We start from the raw sequence: 25763 nt of genomic DNA on the forward strand, positions 1-25763 counted from the left end.
GTGTGTGTGTGCGCGTGTGTGTGCGCGTGTGTGTGCGCGTGTGTGTGCGCGTGTGTGTGCGTGCGTGCGTGTGTGTGTGTGTGTATGCGTGCGTGTGTGTGTGCGTGTGTGTATGCGTGTGTGTGCGTGTGTGTGTGTGTGTGTGTGTGTATGTGTGTGTGTGTGTGTGCGTGTGTGCGCGTGTGTGCGTGTGTGTGTGTGTGTGTGTGTGTGTGTGTGTGTGCAGGGTAAGAAGGATGTGTGTCAGATCTTCAACAACATCCTGCGGAGGCAGATCGGGACCCGCAGCCCCACGGTGGAGTACTGCTGCTCCCACCAGGAGGTGCTGTTCGTCCTGCAGAGGGGGTGAGGGAGCACACACACACACACACACACAGATATACACACACACACACACACACACACACACTCACACACAGCCCCACGGTGGAGTACTTCTGCTCCCACCAGGAGGTGCTGTTCGTCCTGCAGAAGGGGTGAGAGAGCACACACACACACACAGATATATACACACACACACACACACACAGATATACACACACACACACACACACACACACACAGATATACACACACACACACACACACACAGATACACATACACACACACACACACACAGATACACACACACACACATGTACACACAGATACACACACACAGATACACACACACACACACACACATACACACACAGATAGACACACACACACCCAGACACACACACACGCACGCACACATGCACGCACAAACACACACACACACACATATACACACACGTGCAAACACATACACACACACACAGACACGCACACATGCACACACACACACAGACCACAGATACATCCCATCCATACGTGCAACACATTGACATGACGTGTGAATGTTTGTGTGCGCGTGTGTGCGTGTGTGTGCGCTTGTGCGTGTGTGTGCGTGTGTGCGTGTGCGTGCGCTTGTGCGTGTGTGTGCGTGTGCGTGCGTGTGTGCGTGCGTGTGCGCTTGTGTGTGTGTGCGTGTGTGCGTGCGTGTGTGACCGACAGGTACGAGACCCCCCAGGTGGCTCTGAACTGCGGCATCATGCTGCGTGAGTGCATCAGACACGAACCCCTGGCCAAGATCGTCCTCCACTCCCCTCACTTCCACCTCTTCTTCAACTACGTGGAGATGTCCACCTTCGACATCGCCTCCGACGCCTTCGCCACCTTCAAGGTCAGCGAGGGCAACGTGCCCCGCCCTACGCAACGTACCCCGCCCTATGCAACGTGCCCCGCCCTATGCAACGTACCCCGCCCCACACAACCACGCCTCGTTTAGCGTCTCGGAGCGGTTCCTGGTACCAGGACCGAAATAGCATGGAACACGACGTTATTACAATACATAATTACAACTTAATTGGATCAAACTGCTGATCTAAGATCCCCTGATCCTGAACTAATTTGATTCATGTGATGACGTTTGTTCTTCTCCTCTGGCAGGACTTGCTGACGAGACACAAACTCCTGGTGGCCGAGTATCTAGACCAGAACTACGACGCGGTGAGCTTCTCCTCAAACATTCGGACCGGTCCACCTCCGACTGGGAAGCGCACGGACAGGGAAACACTTTCTCCCCTTCCTAAAGGGGGGGGGGGGGGGGGGAAGGGGGGTTAGTTAGCCCCCTAAAGGGGCTCGGTCAGTGAGGAGGCTCCACTCTGGGCTCCGCTGGAAGGCCGCTCTAGAGAAGGCCTTCTTTCATGGCTTTCAGAGGCCCCTAGGGGCCACACACACACACACACACACACACCTTCAGGGACGATTGAATATGTCGTAACCCGACACTGACCCTCCCGTGTGTGTCCCTGATGTCTTGCAGATCTTCGTAAACTACGAGAAGCTGCTTCACTCCGAGAACTACGTGACGAAGAGGCAGTCGCTAAAGGTTCGGACTGAAAGCTCACGATTCTACATTTCAGCGCTCAAATTGTATTGCTTGGCAAGACTGTAACGTGTGTGTGTGTGTGTGTGTGTGTGTGTGTGTGTGTTAGTTGTTGGGAGAGCTTCTTCTGGACAGGCACAACTTCACGGTGATGACCAGGTACATCAGCAGGCCGGAGAACCTGAAGCTCATGATGAACCTGCTGAGAGACAAGAGCCCCAACATCCAGTTTGAGGCCTTCCACGTCTTCAAGGTAGCTAAGCTCCGCCCAGCCCGGCCGACTCCGCCCCCTCCGTCACCCTCAGGGGCGGCTGTAGCTCAGGAGGTAGAGCCGGTCGTCTAATGACCGCAGGGTCGGCGGTTCGAATCCCGGCTCCTCCTGTCCCACATGTTGAAGTGTCCTTGAGCAAGACTCCTAACCCCGAATTGCTCCCAATGAGCAGGTTAGCGCCTTGCATGGCAGCTACCGCCATTGGTGTGTGAATGTGTGTGTGAATGTGTGTGTGAATGGGTGAATGAGAGGCCATTGTAAAGCGCTTTGGATAGAAGTGCTTTTATAAGTGCAGGTCAGTCACCATTCACCCTCAAACATTTCACTGCAGGAACATTCTTACTCATCAACATGATACAGAGCCTGAATTATTTGGGTTCTTAACAGTTGCTATATTTCACGTTGAAATCAAACTAGGGTTGAACAATTCGAGAATATTCGCAAAGTTCCCATGGGAATTAAAGGGAATTATTGGGAATGAATGGGAATAAACTGGAAAACAGACTTTATTCCTGTTAATTCCTATACATTTCCTGTTTATTTGTTAATTGCCATCAATTCCCATTGGGAATTTTGGGAAGTTTGTGAATATTCCTAGAATTTTGAAACCCTAAATCAAACTGAACCTCTCTTCCGCGCCCCTCAGGTGTTTGTGGCCAACCCAGCCAAGACGCAGCCCATCGTGGACATCCTGCTGAAGAACCAGACCAAACTCATCGACTTCCTCAGCAACTTCCAGAAGGATCGCACCGACGACGAGCAGTTCAACGACGAGAAGACCTATCTCATCAAACAGATACGCGACCTGAAGAAGCCCGCCTCCTAGACCGCCGCCACCGCACTTTCAACTAACTTTTTATTCGCACACGCAAAAAATGATAACAATAATGAGAAAGAAAAAAGTTAACAATAATAACGATTTAAAATCTTGAAGACATGATTTGTCTTTTCTCGGTTGTTTCGAACTTGAGAAGGATAGTTCAGTCGCTAATGTTCTCTGTTTCTTTTGACTTTTATTTGACCTACCCCCCCCCCCCCCTCTCCCTCACCCTTTTTTAGCATTTGTGTGTAGAGCTAGTACTAGTAGCGCCACAACGGAACATTTGAGGCAGGCGATTTGGCTGGACAGCCCTGGCTGATGGCAGAGGGAGACGATACAGGGGTCCTCAGAGAGAGTGGGGGGGTCCTTTCACGGCCACTCCAGGCACGAGCTAGCGAAGCTAGGCCGCTCCCTAATCCTAACCTTGATGCAGTAACTGAAGTAATCTACATTTTGGAATTTAAAGTGAAGGAATTTCTCTTTAATGCTGAGTGAAGTTTTAATTAACAGTTTATGGGTTGATTCTAGAAATGTGGCTTTTCTTCTATGATCTAACTACAGTAAGGCTTTAGTTTCTGCTAGTGTGGCGCCCCGTCTTTGACCCGTCATGGCGTTCTGACCTCAGCTCTGAGACACCAACAGGAGGTCCTCTGATACCTAAGACTACATTTGCATCAAGTAGGGGAAAAAATATCTTGGCAAAGAATGTGAGCGAATCACTCAAACGTGACACAGAACCACAACCTGTCGTTACGGTCTAGAACACTAATAACTAAACACAGATGGGCAACATGGTTTGATGATTTATATCACAGATAAGCATCATGGTTTGATTATTTAAATCACAGATAAGCATCATGGTTTGATTATTTAAATCACAGATAAGCACCATGGTTTGATGATTTAAATCACAGATAAGCACCATGGTTTGATTATTTAAATCGTTCCTCTTCCCTAGTGGTGGATAGCGCTCCTTTCCTTATGATTCAACGCTATGAAATGTTTTTGTTGTTCAACACAGGGCTCGCTCGTGATTATTTAGACTTTTTTAATAATGGTTTGTTTTTCTTTGTCATGTGTGTAAAAGCTGGCGTTCCCCTCATGCCAGCGCCATTGCAGGTGACATAAGGCACTTTGGGGAGACCTCTGAAGGAGGAGGCTGAGATGTGTTTTATCTTCTGTACGTTTGATCTTCAGCTTCTCGTGCGTGTTTAGACGCGGCGCTCGGGAGGGCGGCCAGATCGCCTCAACATTCAGAGGTGCCTTTTGATTTTGTTTTCCCTTCGCCTCTTTTCTTTTGTATATTCTCAAGACCTTTCTAGGGGGAGCTTAATTCTTATTTAGAAAAATATGGTCTAGTTGAGTTCATATTTGTTGTGATTAAGCAATGAACCTCTAACTCACTATATCGGAGTTATGAACCTCTAACTCACTGTATCGGAGTTATGAACCTCTAACTCACTGTATCGGAGTTATGAACCTCTAACTCACTATCGGAGTTATGAACCTCTAACTCACTGTATCGGAGTTATGAACCTCTAACTCACTGTATCGGAGTTATGAACCTCTAACTTACTGTATCGGAGTTATGAACCTCTAACTCACTATCGGAGTTATGAACCTCTAACTCACTATCGGAGTTATGAACCTCTAACTCACTGTATCGGAGTTATGAATCTCTAACTCACTGTATCGGAGTTATGCTGTTAGAGACATATTTGACTTTGAAACTGTGGTTGCAGTTGATTGATCACACCAAGAGGCCAAATCTTACAGGATGTTGAGGACAGCTGACCAGGAAGTAGAAACTGGACCAGGTGGTGCCATCTTGCTGTGAACAAATACATGTCATGTAGCTCAGGACCAGGAGGAAAAAAAAACTAACTAAATACAAAACACGCTCAGTGTGACCAGAACATTTAACGTTTTGTTCAAAAGTTGAAGTGACATTTAAATATAAAATGAACCATATGAAAGTAAGAAATGAACAACTGGTGTCTTGTTGACATTGCCAAATCTTTACTGTGGATAGATTGACAACATGACATGAGGCACAAAAATAGTTACTTTTGTGTTCTCATACACTTGTCTTGGTGAAGATCAAAGCCGGTATAGATGGAATAAGCTGTGACAGTATTCTCTAGATTTTGTTTCAAACGAGACTTAAAACAGATTCAGGCATCGTCCAACGAAACCACAACCTGAGCCAAATTCAATTAACTCGTCTTTGGGTATCCTCTATGAACTAAAACGTCTGGTCAAAATGAAATACTGTATTTTGCCGTCTCAACTATGGGACTTCACTAGAAAACCAACTGTGTGTTTTACACATTGATGCTACTGTATCACTTCACCAATAAACGGCAGTAATGCAGAAACGGTGTTCAGCGTCGTGTCCAGTGATGTGTGTCGGTTGCTGCGTCTTTATGAACCACGCAGAACAGCAGCTAGGGTTGCAAATTTCAAGGAATTCCATTAATCGATAACTTCTTCCGCTGTGTCGTTGAAATTTCCCAGCATCCCAATTAGCCTTCACTACATGGCGTGGCGCCCTCATGTGCAGTCAGACCTTCATAATCATGATTACATTTCACGCAACTCCCGTTGACAACGTTCGTTCCCCCCCCGTTCTGTTCCATTAACAAGCAATTAACCGAGTAACCAAATCTTACTTGAGTAAATTCTTATCGGCAATTAATCGATAGTCGATTAACTATTAACATCCCTAACAGCAGGCTAATTACAGAACAGCCAACTGAAGGAGCTAAGGTTGAGTAGTGGTCGGTAGTTCCAGGACGTCCTCTGTCTCTGAGATGTTAGCGACCGCTAGAACCTGTTCCACGATTCCCGAGTGCAAATAGGCAAGACAGTGGGGACAGCAGACCGGTGGTCCGTCCAACCCCTCTCAGATCAACAAACACATCCAGGAGCAGACTGGTGGTCCATCCAACCCCTCTCAGATCAACAAATAAACAGGTCCAGGTCCAGGAACAGACCGGTGGTCCGTCCAACCCCTCTCAGATCAACAAACACATCCAGGAACAGACTGGTGGTCCATCCAACCATGAGGGAGAGGGTTCACATCCCTCCGGTCATTTTCTCCGATCGCTCAAAGATGAGTTCAGTCCAGTGAAGGCCTGCTACCGTCCATCCTAACCTTCAGTTCCGTCACAGACAGCTACAGCTGACCTGAACAGGAAGGCTTTCAATAGGCTATATGCACAACTCTTCCTGAAATTAGACATGCTTCTCTATTTCCTGTCTTACACTATTGGATGAAGTGATTAATCAGGTGTGCCTGACTGCAGCACTATGATCAGGCACACCTGGATAGGGATGAGACGGTATGGATTTTTGCATTACGGTACGGTATCTAGTTACACGGTATGGTTTACGGTATTTCATGGTATACGGTTTATCACCTCCCCAACACACATAAAAAAACAAGTATTTTACTTTGAAGGAACTACAGTGCAACACATGATGGAAAATACACACTATTGTAATTAAGCTCAGTTTATTAACAGCAAGCTTATATTAAATTACAAAATGAACTGTTGCAAGCAACTTGAAATGTGAAGTTTCAGCAGCGCGTTATTGTGTAATACCGTAAACGTAATACCGTAAACACAGGGAATGTCACGGTTCTAATACCGTGGACATTTTATACCGCGGTTCACGGTTTTAAGCTATATCGTCTCATCCCTACACCTGAATAATCATTTCATCCAATAGTGTAGGACAGGAAATAGAGAACATGTCTAATTTCAGGAAGTACTGGAGTTGTGCACATAGCCCATTACCTTTTTTTTTTTAAAAAGAAAAATTAAAATATACATTTCTATGTGGTACCGTTTAGGGGGGCGTGGAGGGGGGTGCTCTTAAAATATAGAATCCCTTAAAACTGAACGCCTTCCACTGGGCGTGTTCAGTCCTGTGTTCCTCCAGCCGTCGTCTGAAGTGCACGCTCGCGTCTGCACGTGCACGCCCGGCCCTGCTGCCCCCGTCAGGCGTCCGGAATGCTGAGTGGGCGTGGCCGTGGGTCGGGGGCGGAGTCCTGAGGCCGGTCAGGGCGCGGCCTCTTCCCGCCCAGAGCCTCCCCTGGTCCGGCCGGTCCGTCACGCTTCCCCAAACACCCGTCTGGAATCAAACACACCCGTCTGGAATCAAACACACCCGTCTGGAATCAAACACACCCGTCTGGAATCAAACACCCGTCTGGAATCAAACACCCCCGTCTGGAATCAAACACACCCGTCTGGAATCAAACACACCCGTCTGGAATCAAACACACCCGTCTGGAATCAAACACACCCGTCTGGAATCAAACACCCGTCTGGAATCAAACACATCCGTCTGGAATCAAAAACCCGTCTGGAATCAAACACACCCGTCTGGAATCAAACACACCCGTCTGGAATCAAACACACCCGTCTGGAATCAAACACACCCATCTGGAATCAACACCCGTCATATAATACACACGCGGTTGCTTGAGAATGTTCAGGAACGGCCTGTAATAAACCTATAATAAACCTATAATAAACCTGTAATAAACCTATAATAAACCTATAATAAACCTGTAATAAACCTATAATAAACCTATAATAAACCTGTAATAAACCTATAATAAACCTATAATAAACCTATAATAAGGCGTTAAAGATCATGAAGCCACTCACTTGCGAGGCGGTGTGCAGCGTGTCCAGACGGGCAGCCGGCTTGGGGAGACTTCTGCCACTGTGACAGAATAGAGGGAGATTAACGCTTAACTCAACACTTAACTACAGGAGTAGCTTGGCGTTCAGCATCATAAGCCCTGCGTTTGACCCAGCTACCCTGCGTTTGACCCAGCTACCCTGCGTTTGACCCGGCTACCCTGCGTTTGACCCGGCTACCCTGCGTTTGACCCAGCTACCCTGCGTTTGACCCAGCTACCCTGCGTTTGACCCGGCTACCCTGCGTTTGACCCGGCTACCCTGCGTTTGACCCGGCTACCCTGCGTTTGACCCAGCTACCCTGCGTTTGACCCGGCTACCCTGCGTTTGACCCGGCTACCCTGCGTTTGACCCAGCTACCCTGCGTTTGACCCAGCTGCCCTGCGTTTGACCCGGCTACCCTGCGTTTGACCCAGCTACCCTGCGTTTGACCCAGCTACCCTGCGTTTGACCCGGCTACCCTGCGTTTGACCCGGCTACCCTGCGTTTGACCCAGCTACCCTGCGTTTGACCCAGCTGCCCTGCGTTTGACCCAGCTACCCTGCGTTTGACCCAGCTACCCTGCGTTTGACCCGGCTACCCTGCGTTTGACCCAGCTACCCTGCGTTTCACTCGGCTTCACTCACGATGAACTTGTGGACCCCCCGGAGGCCGCTGAAGTGGAGGTAGGAGATGTCTCCTTTGTCCTTGCCGCTGTCCAGGTCCGTGGTGTAGATCTGTTTGATGCCCGCCCCCCGGATGAGGGGGACACACTCGTCACATGGGCACTTGGTGACAAACAGCATGGTGTTCTCCTCCTCTTTGATCTCCGCACCCCTGCGCAGAACAAACGGTCACCGGACTGCACTTATGTAGCGCTTTTATCCAAAGTGCTTTACAAATGGCCTCTCGTTCACCCATTCACACACACATTCACACACCAATGGCGGCAGCTGCGCTTGTGAGTTCTGCTGAGTAGTAGCACACTGACTACCTACAGTACGTGGCTTTGGATAATTGTATCTGCTAAATGACTAGTGTAATGTTATGAATGTAATGTAATGCTATTTATGTTATTAATGTAATGTAATGCCATGCATGTAATGTAATGCAATGTAATGTTATGAATGTAATGTAATGTTATTTATGCAATTAATGTAATGTAATGCCATTCATGTAATGTAATGTAATGTAATGTAATGTTTTGAATGTAATGTAATGCTATTTATGTAATTAATGTAATGTAATGCCATTAATGTAATGCAATGTAATGTAATGTTATGAATGTAATGTAATGCTATTTATGTAATTAATGTAATGTAATGCCATTCATGTAATGTAATGTTGTGAATGTAATGTAATGTGATTGCTGTACCTGAAGGTGAGGGCGTTCTGCTCGGCGTGGACGATGTAGCGGTACTTGCGTCTCTGGCGGTCCTGCTGCTTGGTGTCCATGTGGGGGTACTCTGCGTAGGCCGAGCCCGCTGGGTAGGCGTTGTACCCGCAGCCCACCAGGTACAGCCTGCCAGTACCGTCACAGCTCCCCTGGACCGGGCCGGACCGGGACAGAACAGAACCGAGTTACAGCAGAGCAGAGCAGAACGGGAGCTAGTCTCGCTCCTGGGTGACGTGGAATCAAGCTGCAGATGTTTTGACTGTTGATGAATGTTTCTGTAAATTGACCCTGTGTTTATTGTTATTTAGTTGTTTGGCAGCACATCATGTGCTGTGCGTGTTTACAGAGAAGTGACCACAGTAAAGACGGTGAACAGAGAGAGATACTCACAGACTTCCCTTCCGCCCAGATCACGGCGCCGACGCCAACCTTCGGGTCCTCTGAAACACAGGCAGAGAAGCCACGCCCCCCACCGCCATAACTCAACTCAACTCAAACTTTATTTATAAAGTTTAAAACCACAAAGATCGACCAAAGTGCTGTACAGGTAAGTGAGAAATAAATTACAATAAAAACACAACAATACCCACTGACTCAGCGCTTTACAACAGAGCGCAGCGCGGTCGGACAGACTGGCCCAACCAGTAGAGCTTCACCAGGTGAGTTTCAGCAGGTCACACAGCTGATGGTCTAGACCCGGAGCTGTTCTATGTTCTGTGTTCTAGTCCTTCAGCTGATGGTCTAGACCCGGCGATGCCCTGGAGCTGATCTAGGTTTGTATGTTCTGTGTTCTAGTCCTTCAGCTGATGGTCTAGACCCGGCGATGCCCTGGAGCTGATCTAGGTTTGTACATTCTGTGTTCTAGTCCTTCAGCTGATGGTCTAGACCCGGCGATGCCCTGGAGCTGTTCTATGTTTGTATGTTCTGTGTTCTAGTCCTTCAGCTGATGGTCTAGACCCGGCGATGCCCTGGAGCTGATCTAGGTTTGTATGTTCTGTGTTCTAGTCCTTCAGCTGAAGGACTAGAACACAGAACATACAAACCTAGAACATCTCCAGGGCATCGCGGGGTCTAGACTCTAGACCCCGCGATGCCCTGGAGATGTTCTAGGTTTGTATGTTCTGTGTTCTAGTCCTTCATTGTGCCTTTTTTTGTTGTCCTTACTGCTGTAACACACTGCATTAATGAAGTACCTGTCTGTCTGTCTGTCTGCCTGCCTGTCTGTCTGTGTGTGTATCTATAGTACAATCTACAGTATCTATCTATCTACAGTATCTATCTACAGTATCTATCTATCTATCTATCTGTCTGTCTGTCTGTCTACAGTATCAATCAATCAACCAATCAGTCAGTCAGTCAGTCAGCCAGCCAGTCAGTCAACCAGTCAGTCAGTCAGTCAGTCAGTCAGTCAGCCAGTCAGTCAACCAGTCAGTCAGTCAGTCAGTCAGTCAGTCAGTCAGCCAGTCAGTCAACCAGTCAGTCAGTCAGTCAGTCAGTCAGTCAGCCAGTCAGTCAACCAGTCAGTAAGTCAGTCAGTCAGTCAGTCAGTCAGTCAGTCAGTCAGTCAGCCAGTCAGTCCATCCTCATCCTTGCTGTGTCAGATGAAGTAGACTAGGTCCCCTGTCAGAGTAAAGCACTCAGTCCTCCACACAGACTGTAATGTACAGTATCCCAGGTGCAGCCTGTAATATGAGCAGACAGATTAGGCCTGCGCTCACCTGTCCTGTAGGACAGCAGACGGGCCTGGATGGTGCAGTGACGGGCAATCTCCTGGGACACCCCACGGCCGTGCGGCAGCTCACGCTGGGGGTCCTTCCTGTGGGCAAGGAGGGGGTGTCGCGCGTCAAATGGAAATTCAAGTGACACCGAGGAAATAGAGAGGCTGGGAGATGAAAACACAGGAGGATAAAGAGGACTCTGAGGTAAATAAAAGAACTGAAGGAATTATAATAGTCAGAGTGAGGCTAGTAAGGTTGTTATAATAGTTAAAGTGAGGCTAGTAATGTTATAATCGTCTCAAAGTGAGGCTAGTAATGTTATAATAGTCAAAGTGAGGCTAGTAATGTTGTTATAACAGTCAGAGTGAGGCTAGTGAGGCTAGTGAGGTGGTTATAACAGTCAGAGTGAGGCTAGTGAGGCTAGTGAGGTGGTTATAACAGTCAGAGTGAGGCTAGGGAGGCTAGTGAGGTGGTTATAATAGTCAGAGTGAGGCTAGGGAGGTGGTTATAACAGTCAGAGTGAGGCTAGGGAGGCTAGTGAGGTGGTTATAATAGTCAGAGTGAGGCTAGGGAGGTGGTTATAACAGTCATAGTGAGGCTAGGGAGGCTAGGGAGGTGGTTATAACAGTCAGAGTGAGGCTAGTGAGGTGGTTATAACAGTCAGAGTGAGGCTAGGGAGGCTAGTGAGGTGGTTATAACAGTCAGAGTGAGGCTAGGGAGGTTGTTATAATAGTTAAAGTGAGGCTAGTGAGGTGGTTATAACAGTCAGAGTGAGGCTAGGGAGGTGGTTATAACAGTCAGAGTGAGGCTAGGGAGGCTAGTGAGGTTAGTGAGGTGGTCTCACCCATCATCCTCCGCCCTGTAGAACCCGTGGTGGAGAACCGGCACACTGGCGCACACCGACGCCAGAACCGTCACCAGCTCCTCCATGTTCTGCCGCAGGCTGGAGAAGTAGGGTTCCACGCAGAAGTTCTCCAGGCCCATCTTAGCCAGAACGTCTCTATGCCGCCGCTCCGGAAGGAGGAACTCTCCGGAGAACGTCTCCAGGTTCCGTCTGCGCTGTCCCCAGAAGAGGCCGTCCGTGTCCAGGCCGGGGGCGTCGCCCGCCACCCGCCCCGCGAAGTCATTCCTCCGCGACGTGTCATCCACGAAGCGCCGGAGCCCGGGCGCCAGGGGGCGCAGCAGGACGCCCATGTGGGGGCGGCTGTTGGACTTGAGCCTCTCAACCGCCACGGCATCCAGCGCGGCCTCCTGGGAAACGTAGTCGGCACCGCCTCCCCCCGCCAGCAGGCTCACCTCCGGGTCGCCGGGCCAGAACGAGATCCTGCTCACTCCAGCTGGACGACACAAACAGGCTGCGTCAGGAAATCTGTCCTTCAAACACTCGGAGGTGACAGCTCTAAGAGAGGGGGGGCTTACTAATAAAACATCTTTACATAGAGAAGTGTTTAAAGGAGGTAATAAGCTGGTTGTGACATCAGGTCCTAGAGGTCAGGGCTCAGGGTTAGGTGGGAGGGTCTTCACCAGTGACCTAGGGGTCAGGGTTAAGTGGGAGGGAGACTGTTTGACCGTGCCTACCGTTGATGACCATCTTGAGGCAGGTGGCGCAGGGCCTCCTGGAGAAGTAGAGCTCACAGCTGGCCAGTCGGGGGCCGTGTCGGATCACAGCCACCTGGCCGGCGTGGAGCTCCGCCCCCGAGCGATGCAGACCCACCACCCTGCGATCCCGGACCACCACCAGCCCCGCCCCCCGCGTCTGCCAACACAAACAACACACACCTATTATTATTACTATTATTGACTTATTATTGACATTGACTTATGTTAATTATTTGTTGTTGGTATTTGTTATTGTTGTGTTGTGTCATTGTTGTGTTATTTGTTTGTTTGTTATTCCTGTTCAGCACGTCAAATATGGTTGTTTTAAATGTGCTATACAAATAAAGTTTGACTTCATTTGACGATAGGCCCATGTGTGCGTCACGTTATAATAGGCAGTCAGAAAGCCTGTTCTGAGTCACACTTACAAACTCATCCTCATTCCTCTCTGTTTCATCCATGGGGAACAGCTCCATCCATAGACTCAACAGCGTGAAGAGGTTCACTTTAGACAGTCTGGGACCATATCCTGAAACACAGCACTTTTATTATGTGGTCTTGAGTGACTTCGTACAACAAGACTATGAAGACGTTTGCTGATCATTTTGAATCATGATACCTTTCCCGTGTATCCTACACATTTAGTTAGGGCACGGACTAGTTAGTTATAAAGCTTTGATTGATTGATTGATAGTTGTAACCCATAATGCACTCGACCGGAGGCATTTTTCGACAAGGGACCATATATCGACAGAACATCTGTGAGCTGTCAGCTGAGTCAATGGCCGTGTCCGAAATGCATACTACCTGCTACTTGCTATATAGTAGGCACTATATAGTAGGCATACTACATACTATATAGTAGGCGAAATACAGTATGCACAGTTTTGATGTAGCATGCTGCATCTCGCCTACTATATAGCAAGTAGTATGCATTTCGGACACGGCCAATGTCAGTGTGTACTTCTCTCTCACCTTCAGTCTGGATCTGTGTGCTCGCCTCTCGCACATCTCGACCTCCGGTACACGAACACGAAGAGGCACAGTCTTCATTGATCTGCTCACTTGCTGTTGCCATTGAATAGTCAGAAGAGATCCGGTGAATGATCCCAGCCTCTTTAAAGGAAACAGGCTTTGGCTCTGTACGCCCTCCCCCCTCGACCCTTCAACCCCCAACCTGCCCCTAACTTCACTCTCATATTGCTTTCAATACACCACGATGATGAACTGAAGCCAAGGCTAAAATACTGAATGCATAGTGTGATAAAACAACAACAACAACCTATACATACAGCTAGTACGGATTATTTTCAACCAAATCACGTTAGATTCGTATTACCATCCTGATCTCGCGAGATCACGGTCATGGAGGTATGGATACTGCGGCTAGACCTCTAAATGAAATACTGATCACAGCCACTAGATGGCAGCATCGTGCAGCAGCAGGTCAGCTCTGCAGGATTACAGGTTTTATATCGTTTTCATTACAAACATTAACAGAATAACATCAGTGATTTAATGGGTAAAAGACAGGGTATTTGTATTCTACATACATGACAAAAAGACAATGATATGAGATATAATTATATATGGTGCACTTCATTGGCAGCTGTGGCCCTGGTACTGGCAGGGTGTTAGTTCTTCACTGCTGTGGCCAGGTCACACACACACACACACACACACACACACACACACACACACACACACACACACACACACACACACACACACAGCACAATAGAGGGATTCATTACACTTTAATTAAAGGGTTTTTCCCAACTGCGCTCTCCTAGCCAGACCCACCCATGTTCCAGACTCCCCCAGGACCAAATTCATTATACAGTCACAATGTTTGAGTTTTAATTGATCTACTGTCTTTTATTGTTTTTTATTGTTTCCTTGCTTGTTAGTGTTTGTATTTATGTATTTATAATTACTCATGTACAGCACTTTGATGCAGCCGTGGTTGTTTTTAAAGCGCTCTATAAAAAGGTAATTAAAACAGGAGCCATTGCCATCATGCTAATTTAATTAATCTCAAATTAAGTGTTTGACACTCATATTTATACAGACTGATTGTATGCAGGTACATATATATCTTGTACATATATATTGTGTAATCCTAGACTTAATATATACTTGTATATTATATATATATATATATATATATATATATATATATATATATATATATATACACACACACTGAATGTATGCTGGTATATATATATTGTGTAATCCTAGACTTCATATATACTTGTATAATATATATATATATATATATATATATATATATATATATATATATATATATATATATATATATACACACAGGCTGAATGTATGCTGGTATATATATATTGTGTAATCCTAGACTTCATATATACTTGTATAATATATATATATATATATATATATATATATATATATACACACAGACTGAATGTATGCTGGTATATATCTTATTCTATTCAATACTGCACAGTATACAATAAATGCTTCAGTCTCTCATTCATAGAACCTCTTATGGGAGATATTATATTATATATATATTTATATTTATGGGAGATGCATTTCTGATATATTGTGCTATTCCGAGGTGCATTGTGGGAGTGCGGAAGTGTGTTGTGCTGCAGCCCAAGCAGCTCGTCCAGTAGATGTCTATCTATATAGATAGATAGATGAAGCTACCATGTACATACATCTCCACGCATATGGCAATTAGGCCTATATAAGACAGATAACAGTCATTCTTATTCTTCATCTAACAGGACAGTGTGAAACATGGAAGCAGACGGTAAGGCACTCATTCAATAAGATGAAAATGCAGCCAGCTTGCAAATGCTAGCTTAGCTTAGCCTAGCCTAGCTTAGCCTAGCCTAGCCTAGCCTAGCCTAACCTATCTTAGCCTAGCCTAGCCTAGCCTAGCCTAGCCTAGCCTAGCCTAGCCTAGCCTGGTCCAGTGAGCATAGAACTACAAACCCCAGGTTTTACACTGTTTGTTTGTTTGTATTGTCGTGTCATGCTAGTAGCTACTTGTGTGTGGTTTTCTATCTCATGCTCGACCTGTCTTGTCTGATGATGTGTTATTGATCATGTCCAGGGGTGTAGTTGTAATATATATATGTAGATATAAATATATGTAGATGTAAATACAGAGGTGGGGAAACTGTGTTGAGAGCAGTTCACACATCTTCATCCCCTCATTGATGAACACAGCTGATCTGAACACGGGTGAGTGAACTCAGCCTCATCTTAAAGAGGTGGGTGAACTAACTTGGGTTGACCCTCCACTACACCCCTGTGTCATGCCACTGTCTGATTTTCAGATGCCTCTTGAGGTCAGAATAAAATGATACTCTAGCTATAGGTAATGTCAATCAATCAATCAATCAAAGCTTTATTTGTATAGTGCATTTCATACCCAGAGGCAACACAATGCGCTTTACAGAGAACAAGGGAGGAGGGCATACGACCCACTCTCTACATATTCCAGAGGGAAGCAAAAAAACAGTAATCACCCGGGGGCCAGAAAAGTGAGCTGTAAAAATTCTTCCCTGACCCCTCTCATGTAGGTATAGGTAATGTAGGTAGATAAACTCTGATTTCCACGTGTCCCGTCTGTTTAATAATTTCCTGCATAGTGATTCGTCTATTCAGGCCGGCTGTGGCTCAGTGGTAGAGCGGGTCGTCCAATGATCGTAGCGGTTCGAATCCCGCCTCCTCCTGTCCACGGGTCGAAGTGTCCTTGGGGACTGAACCCCAAATTGCTCCCAGAGAGCAGAGTAGCACCTTGCATGTCAGCTGCCGCCATTAGTGTGTGAATGGGTGAATGAGAGGCCATTGTAAAGTGCTTTGGATAAAAAACCGCTATATAAATGCAGTCCGTTTATCATTTATTGTGGCTTTGCTAGGTACGGTTGTGGGGAATGTTGTTGCCACATCTTCCCAGGCCTTACTTGTTTTTTGGGCGGCTGTAGCTCAGTTGGTAGAGCGGGTCGTTCAATGATCGAAGGGTCAGTGGTTCGAATCCCAGCTCCGACTGTCCACATGTGGAAGTGTCCTTGAGCAAGACACCTAACCCCAAATTGCTCCCAATGAGCAGGTTAGCACCTTGCATGGCAGCAACCGCCATTGGTGTGTGAATGTGTGTGTGAATGGGTGAATGAGAGGCCATTGTAAAGCGCTTTGAGTGCCGCTAAGGTGGAAAAGCGCTATATAAGTGCAGTCCATTTACCATTTACCATTTTGTGGTGCTATAGGGGTCAGCAACGCCACTCCCACAGAGGAGCTGAACGGCGCTGGGAACCTGATGGACTTCCTGGATGAGCCCTTCCCCGACGTGGGAACCTACGAGGACTTCCACACCATCGACTGGCTGAGGGAGAAGTCCAGAGACACAGACCGTCACAGGAAGGTGCGGGTTTGACTCCTCCAGCTCTGTTCATGCACAGCTGTGTAGCTCAGGAGGTAGAGCGGGTCGTCCAGGAGGATCGTAGAGTCGGCGGTTCGAATCCCGGCTCCTCCTGTCCCACATATCGAAGTGTCCTTGGGCACAGACACCGAACTCCAAATTGCTCCCAGTGAGAAACCTTGCGTGGCAGCTGGCCGCCATTGGTGTGTGAATGTGTGTGTGAATGTGAATGTGTGTGTGAATGTGTGTGTGAATGTGTGTGTGAATGTGTGTGTGAATGGGTGAATGAGAGGCCACTGTAAAGTGCTTTGGATAAAAGCGCTGTACAAGTGCAGTCCATTCACAGCTCTCTAGCTGGCCGCAAGCACTGACAAACCTCAAAATGGCCGCATCTGGCCCACCTGGTGTGTGATGGCTGCCGTTGTTGGTTGGATTTAGATCACCACTAAGAGCAAGGAGTCCATCTGGGAGATGATCAAGGGTCTGCTGGATGCCTGGTCCGGATGGGTGGTGATGCTGCTCATCGGCCTCCTCTCAGGTAGGAAGGAAACACACACAACCTTCCAGGTCTCAGCTCTGGGGGTGGGTCCACTTTCAATGGTTTTAGCTAACGTGTGTGTGTGTGTGTTTGTGTGTGTTTGTGGGTGTGTGTGTGTGTGTGTGTGTGTGTGTGTGTGTGTGTGTGGCTCCCATCAGGCACCCTGGCTGGTGTGATCGACCTGGCGGTGGACTGGATGACGGACCTGAAAGAGGGCGTGTGCTTGACGGCGTTCTGGTACAGCCACGAGCAGTGCTGCTGGACGTCCAATCTGACCACCTTCGACGACCGCGACAAGTGCCCCCAGTGGCAGAAGTGGGCGGAGCTAATGACGGGTCACGCAGAGGTCAGCACCGGCGGGGCCACCAATCACGGGTGTCCTGTACTCTTCTTTTTTGTGTGAAACCGAGGGGAGTTTTTTTTTTTGGGGGGGGGGGGGCGTTGAACATGATTTAGAATTTGATTTATTGATTTGATTTATGATTTATTAGGATCAACATTAGCTGATATGAAACCTAAGCCAATCTTCCTCCACACAAAAATATAAAAGTATCATAAAAGTATAACTAACAATATTCTTTCTAACAATATTCTTTCTCGCAAACATATTACATATTTATTGAGGTTCCTTTACATAAAATGTGGTTGCAGAGCTACAGTAGGGCTATTAGGTGTTGCTTCACCTTCAGCATGCCATGGAACCCTGTTCTCCACGCCATGGAACCCAGTTAAATGTCTGTTCTGGTTCTCCACGCCATGGAACCCTGTTAAATGTCTTTTCTGGTTCTCCACGCCATGGAACCCAGTTAAATGTCTGTTCTGGTTCTCCACGCCATGGAACCCTGTTAAATGTCTGTTCTGGTTCTCCACGCCATGGAACCCAGTTAAATGTCTGTGTTCTGGTTCTCCATGCCATGGAACCCAGTTAAATGTCTGTGTCCTGGTTCTCCATGCCATGGAACCCAGTTAAATGTCTGTGTTCTGGTTCTCCACGCCATGGAACCCAGTTAAATGTCTGTGTTCTGGTTCTCCATGCCATGGAACCCTGTAAATGTCTGTTCTGGTTCTCCACGCCATGGAACCCAGTTAAATGTCTGTGTTCTGGTTCTCCACGCCATGGAACCCAGTTAAATGTCTGTGTTCTGGTTCTCCATGCCATGGAACCCTGTTAAATGTCTGTTCTGGTTCTCCACGCCATGGAACCCAGTTGAATGTCTGTGTTCTGGTTCTCCATGCCATGGAACCTTGTTAAATGTCTGTGTTCTGGTTCTCCAGGGTGCTGGCGCCTATGTGTTGAACTACTTCCTGTACGTGATGTGGGCGCTGCTGTTCTCCTTCCTGGCTGTGTCGCTGGTCCGAGTCTTCGCCCCCTACGCCTGTGGGTCGGGGATACCTGAGGTGTGTTACATCATCTTGATTCTGAGGTGTGTTAGATCATCTTGATTCTGAGGTGTGTTAGATCATCTTGATTCTGAGGTGTGTTGGATTATCTTGATTCTGAGGTGTGTTAGATTATCTTGATTCTGAGGTGTGTTAGATCATCTTGATTCTGAGGTGTGTTAGATCATCTTGATTCTGAGGTGTGTTAGATCATCTTGATTCTGAGGTGTGTTAGATTATCTTGATTCTGAGGTGTGTTAGATTATCTTGATTCTGAGGTGTGTTAGATCATCTGGATTCTGAGGTGTGTTAGATCATCTTGATTCGGAGGTGTGTTAGATCATCTTGATTCTGAGGTGTGTTAGATTATCTTGATTCTGAGGTGTGTTAGATTATCTTGATTCTGAGGTGTGTTGGATAATGAGCAGGTTAGCACCTTGCATGGCAGCTACCGCCATTAGTGTGTGAATGTGTGTGTGAATGGGTGAATGAGAGGCCATTGTAAAGCGCTTTGAGTGCCGCTAAGGTGGAAAAGCGCTATATAAGTGCCGTCCATTTACCATTTAAAAATAAAAGTCGTACAAGTAGAAGTAAAATCATCACTAAAACTCCTAAAAGATTATATAATAGAACGCAATCATCATCTGTGTAATGTTGCTACGACTTGTTCATCTAAGTGATGGCTCCTGGGACAAAGCTAGTTTGTGTGTGACCTGGTTGATTGTTGTTTGTTGTTGTTGTTGTTGTTGGTTTGGTCCAGATCAAGACCATCCTGAGCGGCTTCATCATCCGGGGGTACCTGGGGAAGTGGACCCTGCTGATCAAGACGGTGACCCTGGTTCTGGCCGTGTCGTCGGGGCTGAGCCTGGGGAAGGAGGGCCCCCTGGTCCACGTGGCCTGCTGCTGCGGGAACCTGTTCTGCAGCCTGTTCTCCAAGTACAGCAAGAACGAGGGCAAGCGCAGAGAGGTGACCCCCCCCGTGACCCCGCGACCCCCGTGACCCCGCGCTCATCCTCCCCATATGGCCTGGGATTCTGGCCGCCATGCCTGTCCATGTAGTCTGAGTCTTTAGCTGTTTAGTGTCTGTGGTGGGTGTGTGTGTGTGTTGTTTTCTGGGGTCTGTGGTGTGTGTGTTGTGTTCTGACCTGGGATCTGTTGTGTGCGTGTGTGTGTGTGTTGTGTTCTGGGGTCCGTGGTGTGTGTGTTGTATTCTGACCTGGGGTCTGGTGTGTGTGCGTGTGTGTGCGTGTGTGTGCGTGTGCGTGTGCGTGTGTGTGTGTGTGTGTGTGCACGTGCGTGTGCGTGTGTGTGTGTGTGTGTGTGTTGTGTTGTTCTGACCTGGTGTGTGTGTGTGTGTGTGTGTGTGTGTGTGTGTGTGTGTGTGTGTGTGTGTGCAGGTGTTATCTGCTGCTGCAGCTGCTGGGGTGTCGGTGGCGTTCGGAGCCCCAATAGGAGGAGTCCTCTTCAGCCTGGAGGAGGTACGGAGACACGCCCCCTGCTCACATGCATGGCACAGCACCGTAACCCTCTTAATACGACCACGTCACCGGAAACATTTTAAAAATATCTAACAAATATTTAATAATATTTAAAAAAAATATCTAACAAATCTAAAAAATTCCTCACTCCAACACTTGCTGAAAGCTGAGAAACTGCGCTTTCTAGTATTATAGGGAAAATCCAATTAATATTCGAAATGTTGTCACTGTATTTTCAGGGTTAAAAGAGTTAAATGGTCACTTTACTAATTTATCTACATTGATGTTGCACTGCATACCTGTTTTGACTCTATTTTATTATATATTCTATTCCCTTGTGCCTTATTTTATCACGCAAAGTTGAGTCGGCTCTGAGCCAAAGATTTTCATGTCTGATAATGATGTTGCATTGTTATTGAGTATATGACAATAAACTTGTAACCTGATGAGCCATGACCCCCCTGACAGACAGGCTTCTGCTCCCACCCCCAGGAGAGGATAGGCATCTATTCACATTCATTAAGTTCATTTTCAGTTCATTTTGATGTTAGTTAAGAATTTTGCCTATTTCGGTGCAACTTGTTGACCCCTGGGGGTCAGAGGAGCCAGGTATGTGACCCTGATGTAGGGAGAACATGGAGTGGGGTCACCGACATTTTGTCACATTTTTGCCGGCGGTCCAGAAGATGTGCAATAACTTTACACTTGGTGTGTATTTAGTGGGCTACTGTAGTCAAATGGTGGAATGGTAGTTGAAAATTACAATCGATAGTAATCGAAAATCTTTGTCTCACCAAAGTGTTTTGTTTTCCTACTTGACTGCTGTTCTAACTTTTTAGTTCTTTCTCATAGATCAGTCTGTTAAAACTACAAATTCTTCCTGTGTGACATCACTTCCCTGTCCTCTTCATCCTGAAACTATGTCACTTCCTTTTTCACTGTATAACCTATCTACCTCGTCCACATCTGACTCACTCAGCCTGGATTCACTTCCTGTGCTAGAGTCCGACTCTGCAGAATCGTAACAGAATAAAACTATTGTCTTCGTTTAAAACCAGCTTGACCGACCACTCAGCGTGTTCTTTGAAATCTAAACTAAATCAAGTAAGATTTTCGTTTACAACAGCGAACAGTAGCTGTGTTTCTGGTTCCTCAGGTGAGCTACTACTTCCCCCTGAAGACGCTGTGGCGTTCCTTCTTCGCCGCCCTGGTGGCCGCCTTCACCCTGCGCTCCATCAACCCCTTCGGCAACAGCCGTCTGGTGCTGTTCTACGTGGAGTACCACACGCCGTGGTACATGGCCGAGCTGGTGCCCTTCACCCTGCTGGGCGTGTTCGGCGGCCTGTGGGGGGCGCTCTTCATCAGGGGCAACATCGCCTGGTGCCGGCGGCGGAAGACCACGCTGCTGGGGAAGTACCCGGTGCTGGAGGTGATCGCCATCACGGGCATCACCGCCGTCCTGGCGTTCCCCAACCCCTACACCCGCCGGAGCACCAGCCAGCTGATCTCAGAGCTGTTCAACGACTGCGGCGCGCTGGAGTCCTCGCAGCTCTGCGACTACGTCAACAACCCCAACATGAGCCGGCCGGTGGACGACATCCCCGACCGGCCGGCCGGACCCGGCGTCTACTCCGCCCTCTGGCAGCTGGCGCTGGCGCTGGTCTTCAAGGTCGTCATCACCATCTTCACCTTCGGCATGAAGGTCAGACAGCGGAAGCAATGTTTTTTTGTTTTAAAAAATAAAAAATCCACTCTTTATAGAGTGATTTGGGCGGTTTTGACCCTGTGTTGTGTGTTGTGTTGTGTGTTGTGTTGTGTGTGTGTTGTGTTGTGTGTGTGTTGTGTGTGTTGTGTGTGTGTGTGTGGTCTCCAGATCCCCTCGGGGCTGTTCATCCCCAGCATGGCGGTGGGCGCCATCGCCGGACGCATCGTGGGCATCGCCGTGGAGCAGATGGCCTATCACCACCACGACTGGATCATCTTCAAGAACTGGTGTCGTCCCGGGGCCGACTGCGTCACGCCCGGCCTCTACGCCATGGTGGGGGCGGCGGCCTGTCTCGGTGAGGCAGCGGGGCGCTGTGTTAGCTTGTTAGCACTGTGTTAGTGCCATGTTAGCTTGTTAGCGCTGTACTAGCGCCATGTTAGCTTGTTAGCACTGTGTTAGCGCCATGTTAGCACTGTGTTAGCATATTAGCTCTATGTTAGCATGTTAGTGTGAGCACTGTGTTAGCGTGTTAGCGTTGTGCACGTGCTAACCATAGAGATGTATCCGTTTGAATTTCTACGTCGCCAACTGTCTGCTTACGCTGTAGCCAAAGGCAGATCCCAGAGAGCTGATAGGCTGAACACTATATCACCATAACCTTTCACCTCAGGTTCAGATTCAGACTTTATTCGTTACATGGATATAGTACAGTGTACAATGTACAGTGACATTTTCCTGCCAGCTCCAAAAGAAATAACAAATAATTACTAATTACACAAAACTAAACGGTTTATACTGTCAGATATACCTCAGATAAGAAAGGTGTCTATCTAAACTCTATATCATAACCTTTCACCTCAGATAACATGCGTCTAGCTAAACTCTATATCATAACCTTTCACCTCAGATAACATGCGTCTAGCTAAACTCTATATCATGATCGTAGGGTCGGCGGTTCAAATCCCGGCTCCTCCTGACAACATATCGAAGTGTCTTTGACTTGGCAAAGACACGAACCCCAAATTGCTCCCAATGAGCAGGCTGGCACCTTGCATGGCAGCTGCCGCCATTAGTGTGTGAATGAGAGGCCTTCATTGTAAAGCGCTTCGGATAAAAGTGTTATATAAGTGCAGTCCATTCACCATTTCGCCACGTGTCCGTGTGCAGGCGGCGTGACCAGGATGACCGTTTCCCTGGTGGTCATCATGTTCGAGCTGACCGGCGGCCTGGAGTACATCGTGCCGCTGATGGCGGCGGCGGTCACCAGCAAGTGGGTGGCGGACGCCTTCGGCAAGGAGGGCATCTACGAGTCGCACATCCAGCTCAACGGCTACCCCTACCTGGACGTGCGCGACGAGTTCACCCACCGCACGCTGGCCACGGACGTGATGCGTCCGCGCCGTAGCGAGCCGCCGCTGGCCGTGCTGAGCCAGGACAGCAGCACGGTGGAGGACGTGGAGGTGCTGATCAAGGACACCGACTACAACGGCTTCCCCGTCGTCGTGTCCCGCGAGTCGGAGCGCCTCATCGGCTTCGTCCAGCGCCGCGACCTCACGCTCGCCATCAGTGAGGCCCCGCCCCCCCCCGCCCGCCCGCATGTTCTCATCACACACACACACACACACACACACACACACACACACACACACACACTAGTACCTCTCTCTCTCTCTCCCTCCCTCTCGCTCTCTCTCCCTCTCTATCTCTCTCCCTCTCTATCTCTCTCCCTATCTATCTCTCTCTCTATCACCCCCCCCCCCCCTTCCCTCAGGGAACACTCTAACATCCTCCTCTGCCCCCCCCCCCCTCAGGGAACGCGCGTCAGAAGCAGGAGGGCGTGGTCAGCAGTTCGGTGGTGTACTTCACGGAGGACGCCCCCCAGCTGCCCCCCAGCGACCCCCAGCCCCTCAAGCTGCGCCGCATCCTCAACCTCAGCCCCTTCACCGTCACCGACCACACCCCCATGGAGACCGTGGTGGACATCTTCAGGAAGCTGGGCCTCCGCCAGTGTCTGGTCACCAGGAGCGGGTGAGGGGGGGGGGGGCAACACTACACAACAACACAACAACACAACACAGCACAACGCACAACACTACACAACATAACAACACTACACAACATGTACAACACAGCACAACGCACAACACAACAACACATAATATTACAACTCAACAACACAACAACACACAACACACTACACAAAACAGCATTACACAACACAACAACACACTACACACAGCACAACATAACACACAACACAGCAGGAGGCTGTTTTAACCCCTTCTCTTTCTTTCTCCCCCTATCCTCTCCCTCTCTCTCTCTCTCTCTCTCTCTCCCTCCCTCCCTCTCTCTCTCTCTCTCTCCCTCCCTCCAGACGTCTGTTGGGCATCATCACCAAGAAGGATGTTCTGCGACACATGGCGCAGATGATGAACCAGGACCCAGAATCCATCATGTTCAACTAACCAGTACCCAGAATCCATCATGTTCAACTAACCAGTACCCAGAATCCATCATGTTCAACTAACCAGAATCCATCATGTTTAATTAACCAGGATCCATCATGTTTAATTAACCAGGATCCATCATGTTTAACTAACCAGGATCCATCATGTTTAATGTTAAATTAACCAATTAACCAATCAATCAATTAATTAATTCATGTTTTATTAACCAGGATCCATCATGAGTCAATTAGTCGGCGCTTGAACCCCAAGGATCTCCGTCCATCAGTCCCTCCCTACTCTCTCTCTCTCTCTCTCTCTCTCTCATGGGGGTGTACATACTGTAGAGCAACGCTACTGTAAACCGGAGTCTCTCCGTCTTCAGACGCGTCTCCCGGTCAAAGGTCGAGGGGTCAGGAGAGATGCACCTTCTGTCTCCACTGACAAATTGTTTTGTTTATGTGCTGCTGCCATTCTTGATGATGAATGTTTTTGTTTATTGGTCTCTGTCCATGTCGGCTTGGCTGGACCCTGCGTCCGTTTGGTCCCTGTAACTTGATTTCTTCTCCAGACACTAAAGGATCTCCATAGACTGTGACATGTTAACACAGGTACTGTAGAAATGTCCATGTATAAATGACCGGCACATTTTCTCTCTCAAAGGAAGGATGATTTTATGAAGAAAATCGAAGAGAACAAGCTATCATGTTGTAGTTGTCGCTGTAAAGTTTTCAATCCATAATGTTGCTTAAACCAATTCACTAAGTTACAGTACTTTGGTTTAAAATACAGTAGAATGTTTTGTGGTACTACTGAAGGTGTGTACATTCTGAAGAATGTTTTTTTTTTATATATATAATATATATATATATATATTTCTTTCTCAATCCAGTAGCTCATCCATGTTTGTGGTGCCATTGGGGCTGTAGTTGTGTATATTTATTACTCTAATGTAAATTACTCATTAACTTAATACAGGTACAAAAAGCTACAATTTGCACTTTTGTTTGTATTTGTACATGAAGTCAATGTGATGCACAGTAAACACTATTTGCAATGTACCCAGAAGCTATGGAATAAAATAGACAGCGTTGTCAAAAGCTGGATTGTGTCTTTACAACACTCACACAAAACAAACGTTGTAATTTACAGAAATTTGTAACAAAAAGCAAAGTAAGTGGAACGTCTAATGTCAGTCGTGTGTTCACATAATTGGCCACCTAATTGGCCACGGCTACTCAATTATCAAAAAGCTCAAAGTGCAAAACAATAATCTAATCATGTATTCAGTATGATTATTGATTACTTAATATATCAAAATGTGTCCCCCTTGGCGATGGTCCTCTAGACTGACAGACGTGAGGACATCCCTGTGGGGGTGTCTGTCCCC

General features: G+C 47.6%; 3 protein-coding genes across 5 annotated transcripts in view; 2 read left to right on the forward strand and 1 right to left on the reverse strand.

Moving 5' to 3' along the window:
* The window catches only part of cab39l (calcium binding protein 39-like), an 8492-nt gene extending 1723 nt beyond the window's left edge, over positions 1 to 6769 (forward strand). The window contains exons 3-9 of one of the 2 annotated variants that reach the window (XR_014630903.1): positions 227 to 345; positions 1040 to 1208; positions 1475 to 1534; positions 1851 to 1916; positions 2023 to 2166; positions 2831 to 5986; positions 6044 to 6769. Coding sequence is in view for 1 of the 2 variants with exons in the window: in XM_084453507.1 (XP_084309633.1) it covers positions 227 to 345; positions 1040 to 1208; positions 1475 to 1534; positions 1851 to 1916; positions 2023 to 2166; positions 2831 to 3010 (738 nt within the window). In the remaining variant the exon portion in view is untranslated. Of the gene's footprint in view, positions 1 to 226; positions 346 to 1039; positions 1209 to 1474; positions 1535 to 1850; positions 1917 to 2022; positions 2167 to 2830 lie in introns of both variants that reach the window. The other variant, XM_084453507.1, reaches the window with a different exon arrangement.
* On the reverse strand, positions 6770 to 13518 carry cdadc1 (cytidine and dCMP deaminase domain containing 1). The gene is made up of 10 exons (XM_084453506.1): positions 13390 to 13518; positions 12843 to 12943; positions 12394 to 12571; positions 11660 to 12152; positions 10816 to 10913; positions 9488 to 9537; positions 9077 to 9246; positions 8349 to 8538; positions 7687 to 7744; positions 6770 to 7144 (listed from the first exon to the last, which is right to left on the reverse strand). Exons 1-10 carry the CDS (start codon positions 13490 to 13492, stop codon positions 7011 to 7013), a joined length of 1575 nt encoding a protein of 524 aa, XP_084309632.1. The 5' UTR covers positions 13493 to 13518; the 3' UTR covers positions 6770 to 7010.
* A 4029-nt stretch (positions 13519 to 17547) lies between these two features.
* On the forward strand, positions 17548 to 24522 carry clcn4 (chloride channel, voltage-sensitive 4). Of its 2 annotated transcripts, XM_084453269.1 has the most exons (9): positions 17548 to 17712; positions 18642 to 18764; positions 19507 to 19713; positions 20144 to 20224; positions 21381 to 21926; positions 22098 to 22284; positions 23097 to 23495; positions 23741 to 23957; positions 24304 to 24522. In XM_084453269.1, exons 1-9 carry the CDS (start codon positions 17563 to 17565, stop codon positions 24392 to 24394), a joined length of 2001 nt encoding a protein of 666 aa, XP_084309395.1. In that variant the 5' UTR covers positions 17548 to 17562; the 3' UTR covers positions 24395 to 24522. The 2 variants fall into 2 exon arrangements, with proteins under 2 accessions (XP_084309395.1, XP_084309396.1); XM_084453270.1 differs by lacking the exon at positions 20144 to 20224.
* Positions 24523 to 25763: the final 1241 nt, after the last annotated feature.

Source organism: Borostomias antarcticus (genome assembly GCF_949987555.1).
Source record: "Borostomias antarcticus genome assembly, chromosome: 19".
NCBI lineage: Eukaryota > Metazoa > Chordata > Actinopteri > Stomiiformes > Stomiidae > Borostomias > Borostomias antarcticus.

Bases quoted from the DNA above. Each gene is read 5' to 3' on its own strand.
- cdadc1 (XM_084453506.1), bottom strand. From the start codon at position 13,492: ATGGCAACAGCAAGTGAGCAGATCAATGAAGACTGTGCCTCTTCGTGT. The intron at 10,914-11,659 runs GTGAGACCACCT...CCTTGCCCACAG, and splicing joins TACAGGGCGGAGGATGATGG to GAAGGACCCCCAGCGTGAGC. The intron at 7,745-8,348 runs GTGAGTGAAGCC...ATTCTGTCACAG, and splicing joins GGGGGGTCCACAAGTTCATC to TGGCAGAAGTCTCCCCAAGC.
- clcn4 (XM_084453269.1), top strand. From the start codon at position 17,563: ATGACGGACCTGAAAGAGGGCGTGTGCTTGACGGCGTTCTGGTACAGC. The intron at 18,765-19,506 runs GTGTGTTACATC...GGTTTGGTCCAG, and splicing joins GTGGGTCGGGGATACCTGAG to ATCAAGACCATCCTGAGCGG. The intron at 23,958-24,303 runs GTGAGGGGGGGG...CCCTCCCTCCAG, and splicing joins TGTCTGGTCACCAGGAGCGG to ACGTCTGTTGGGCATCATCA.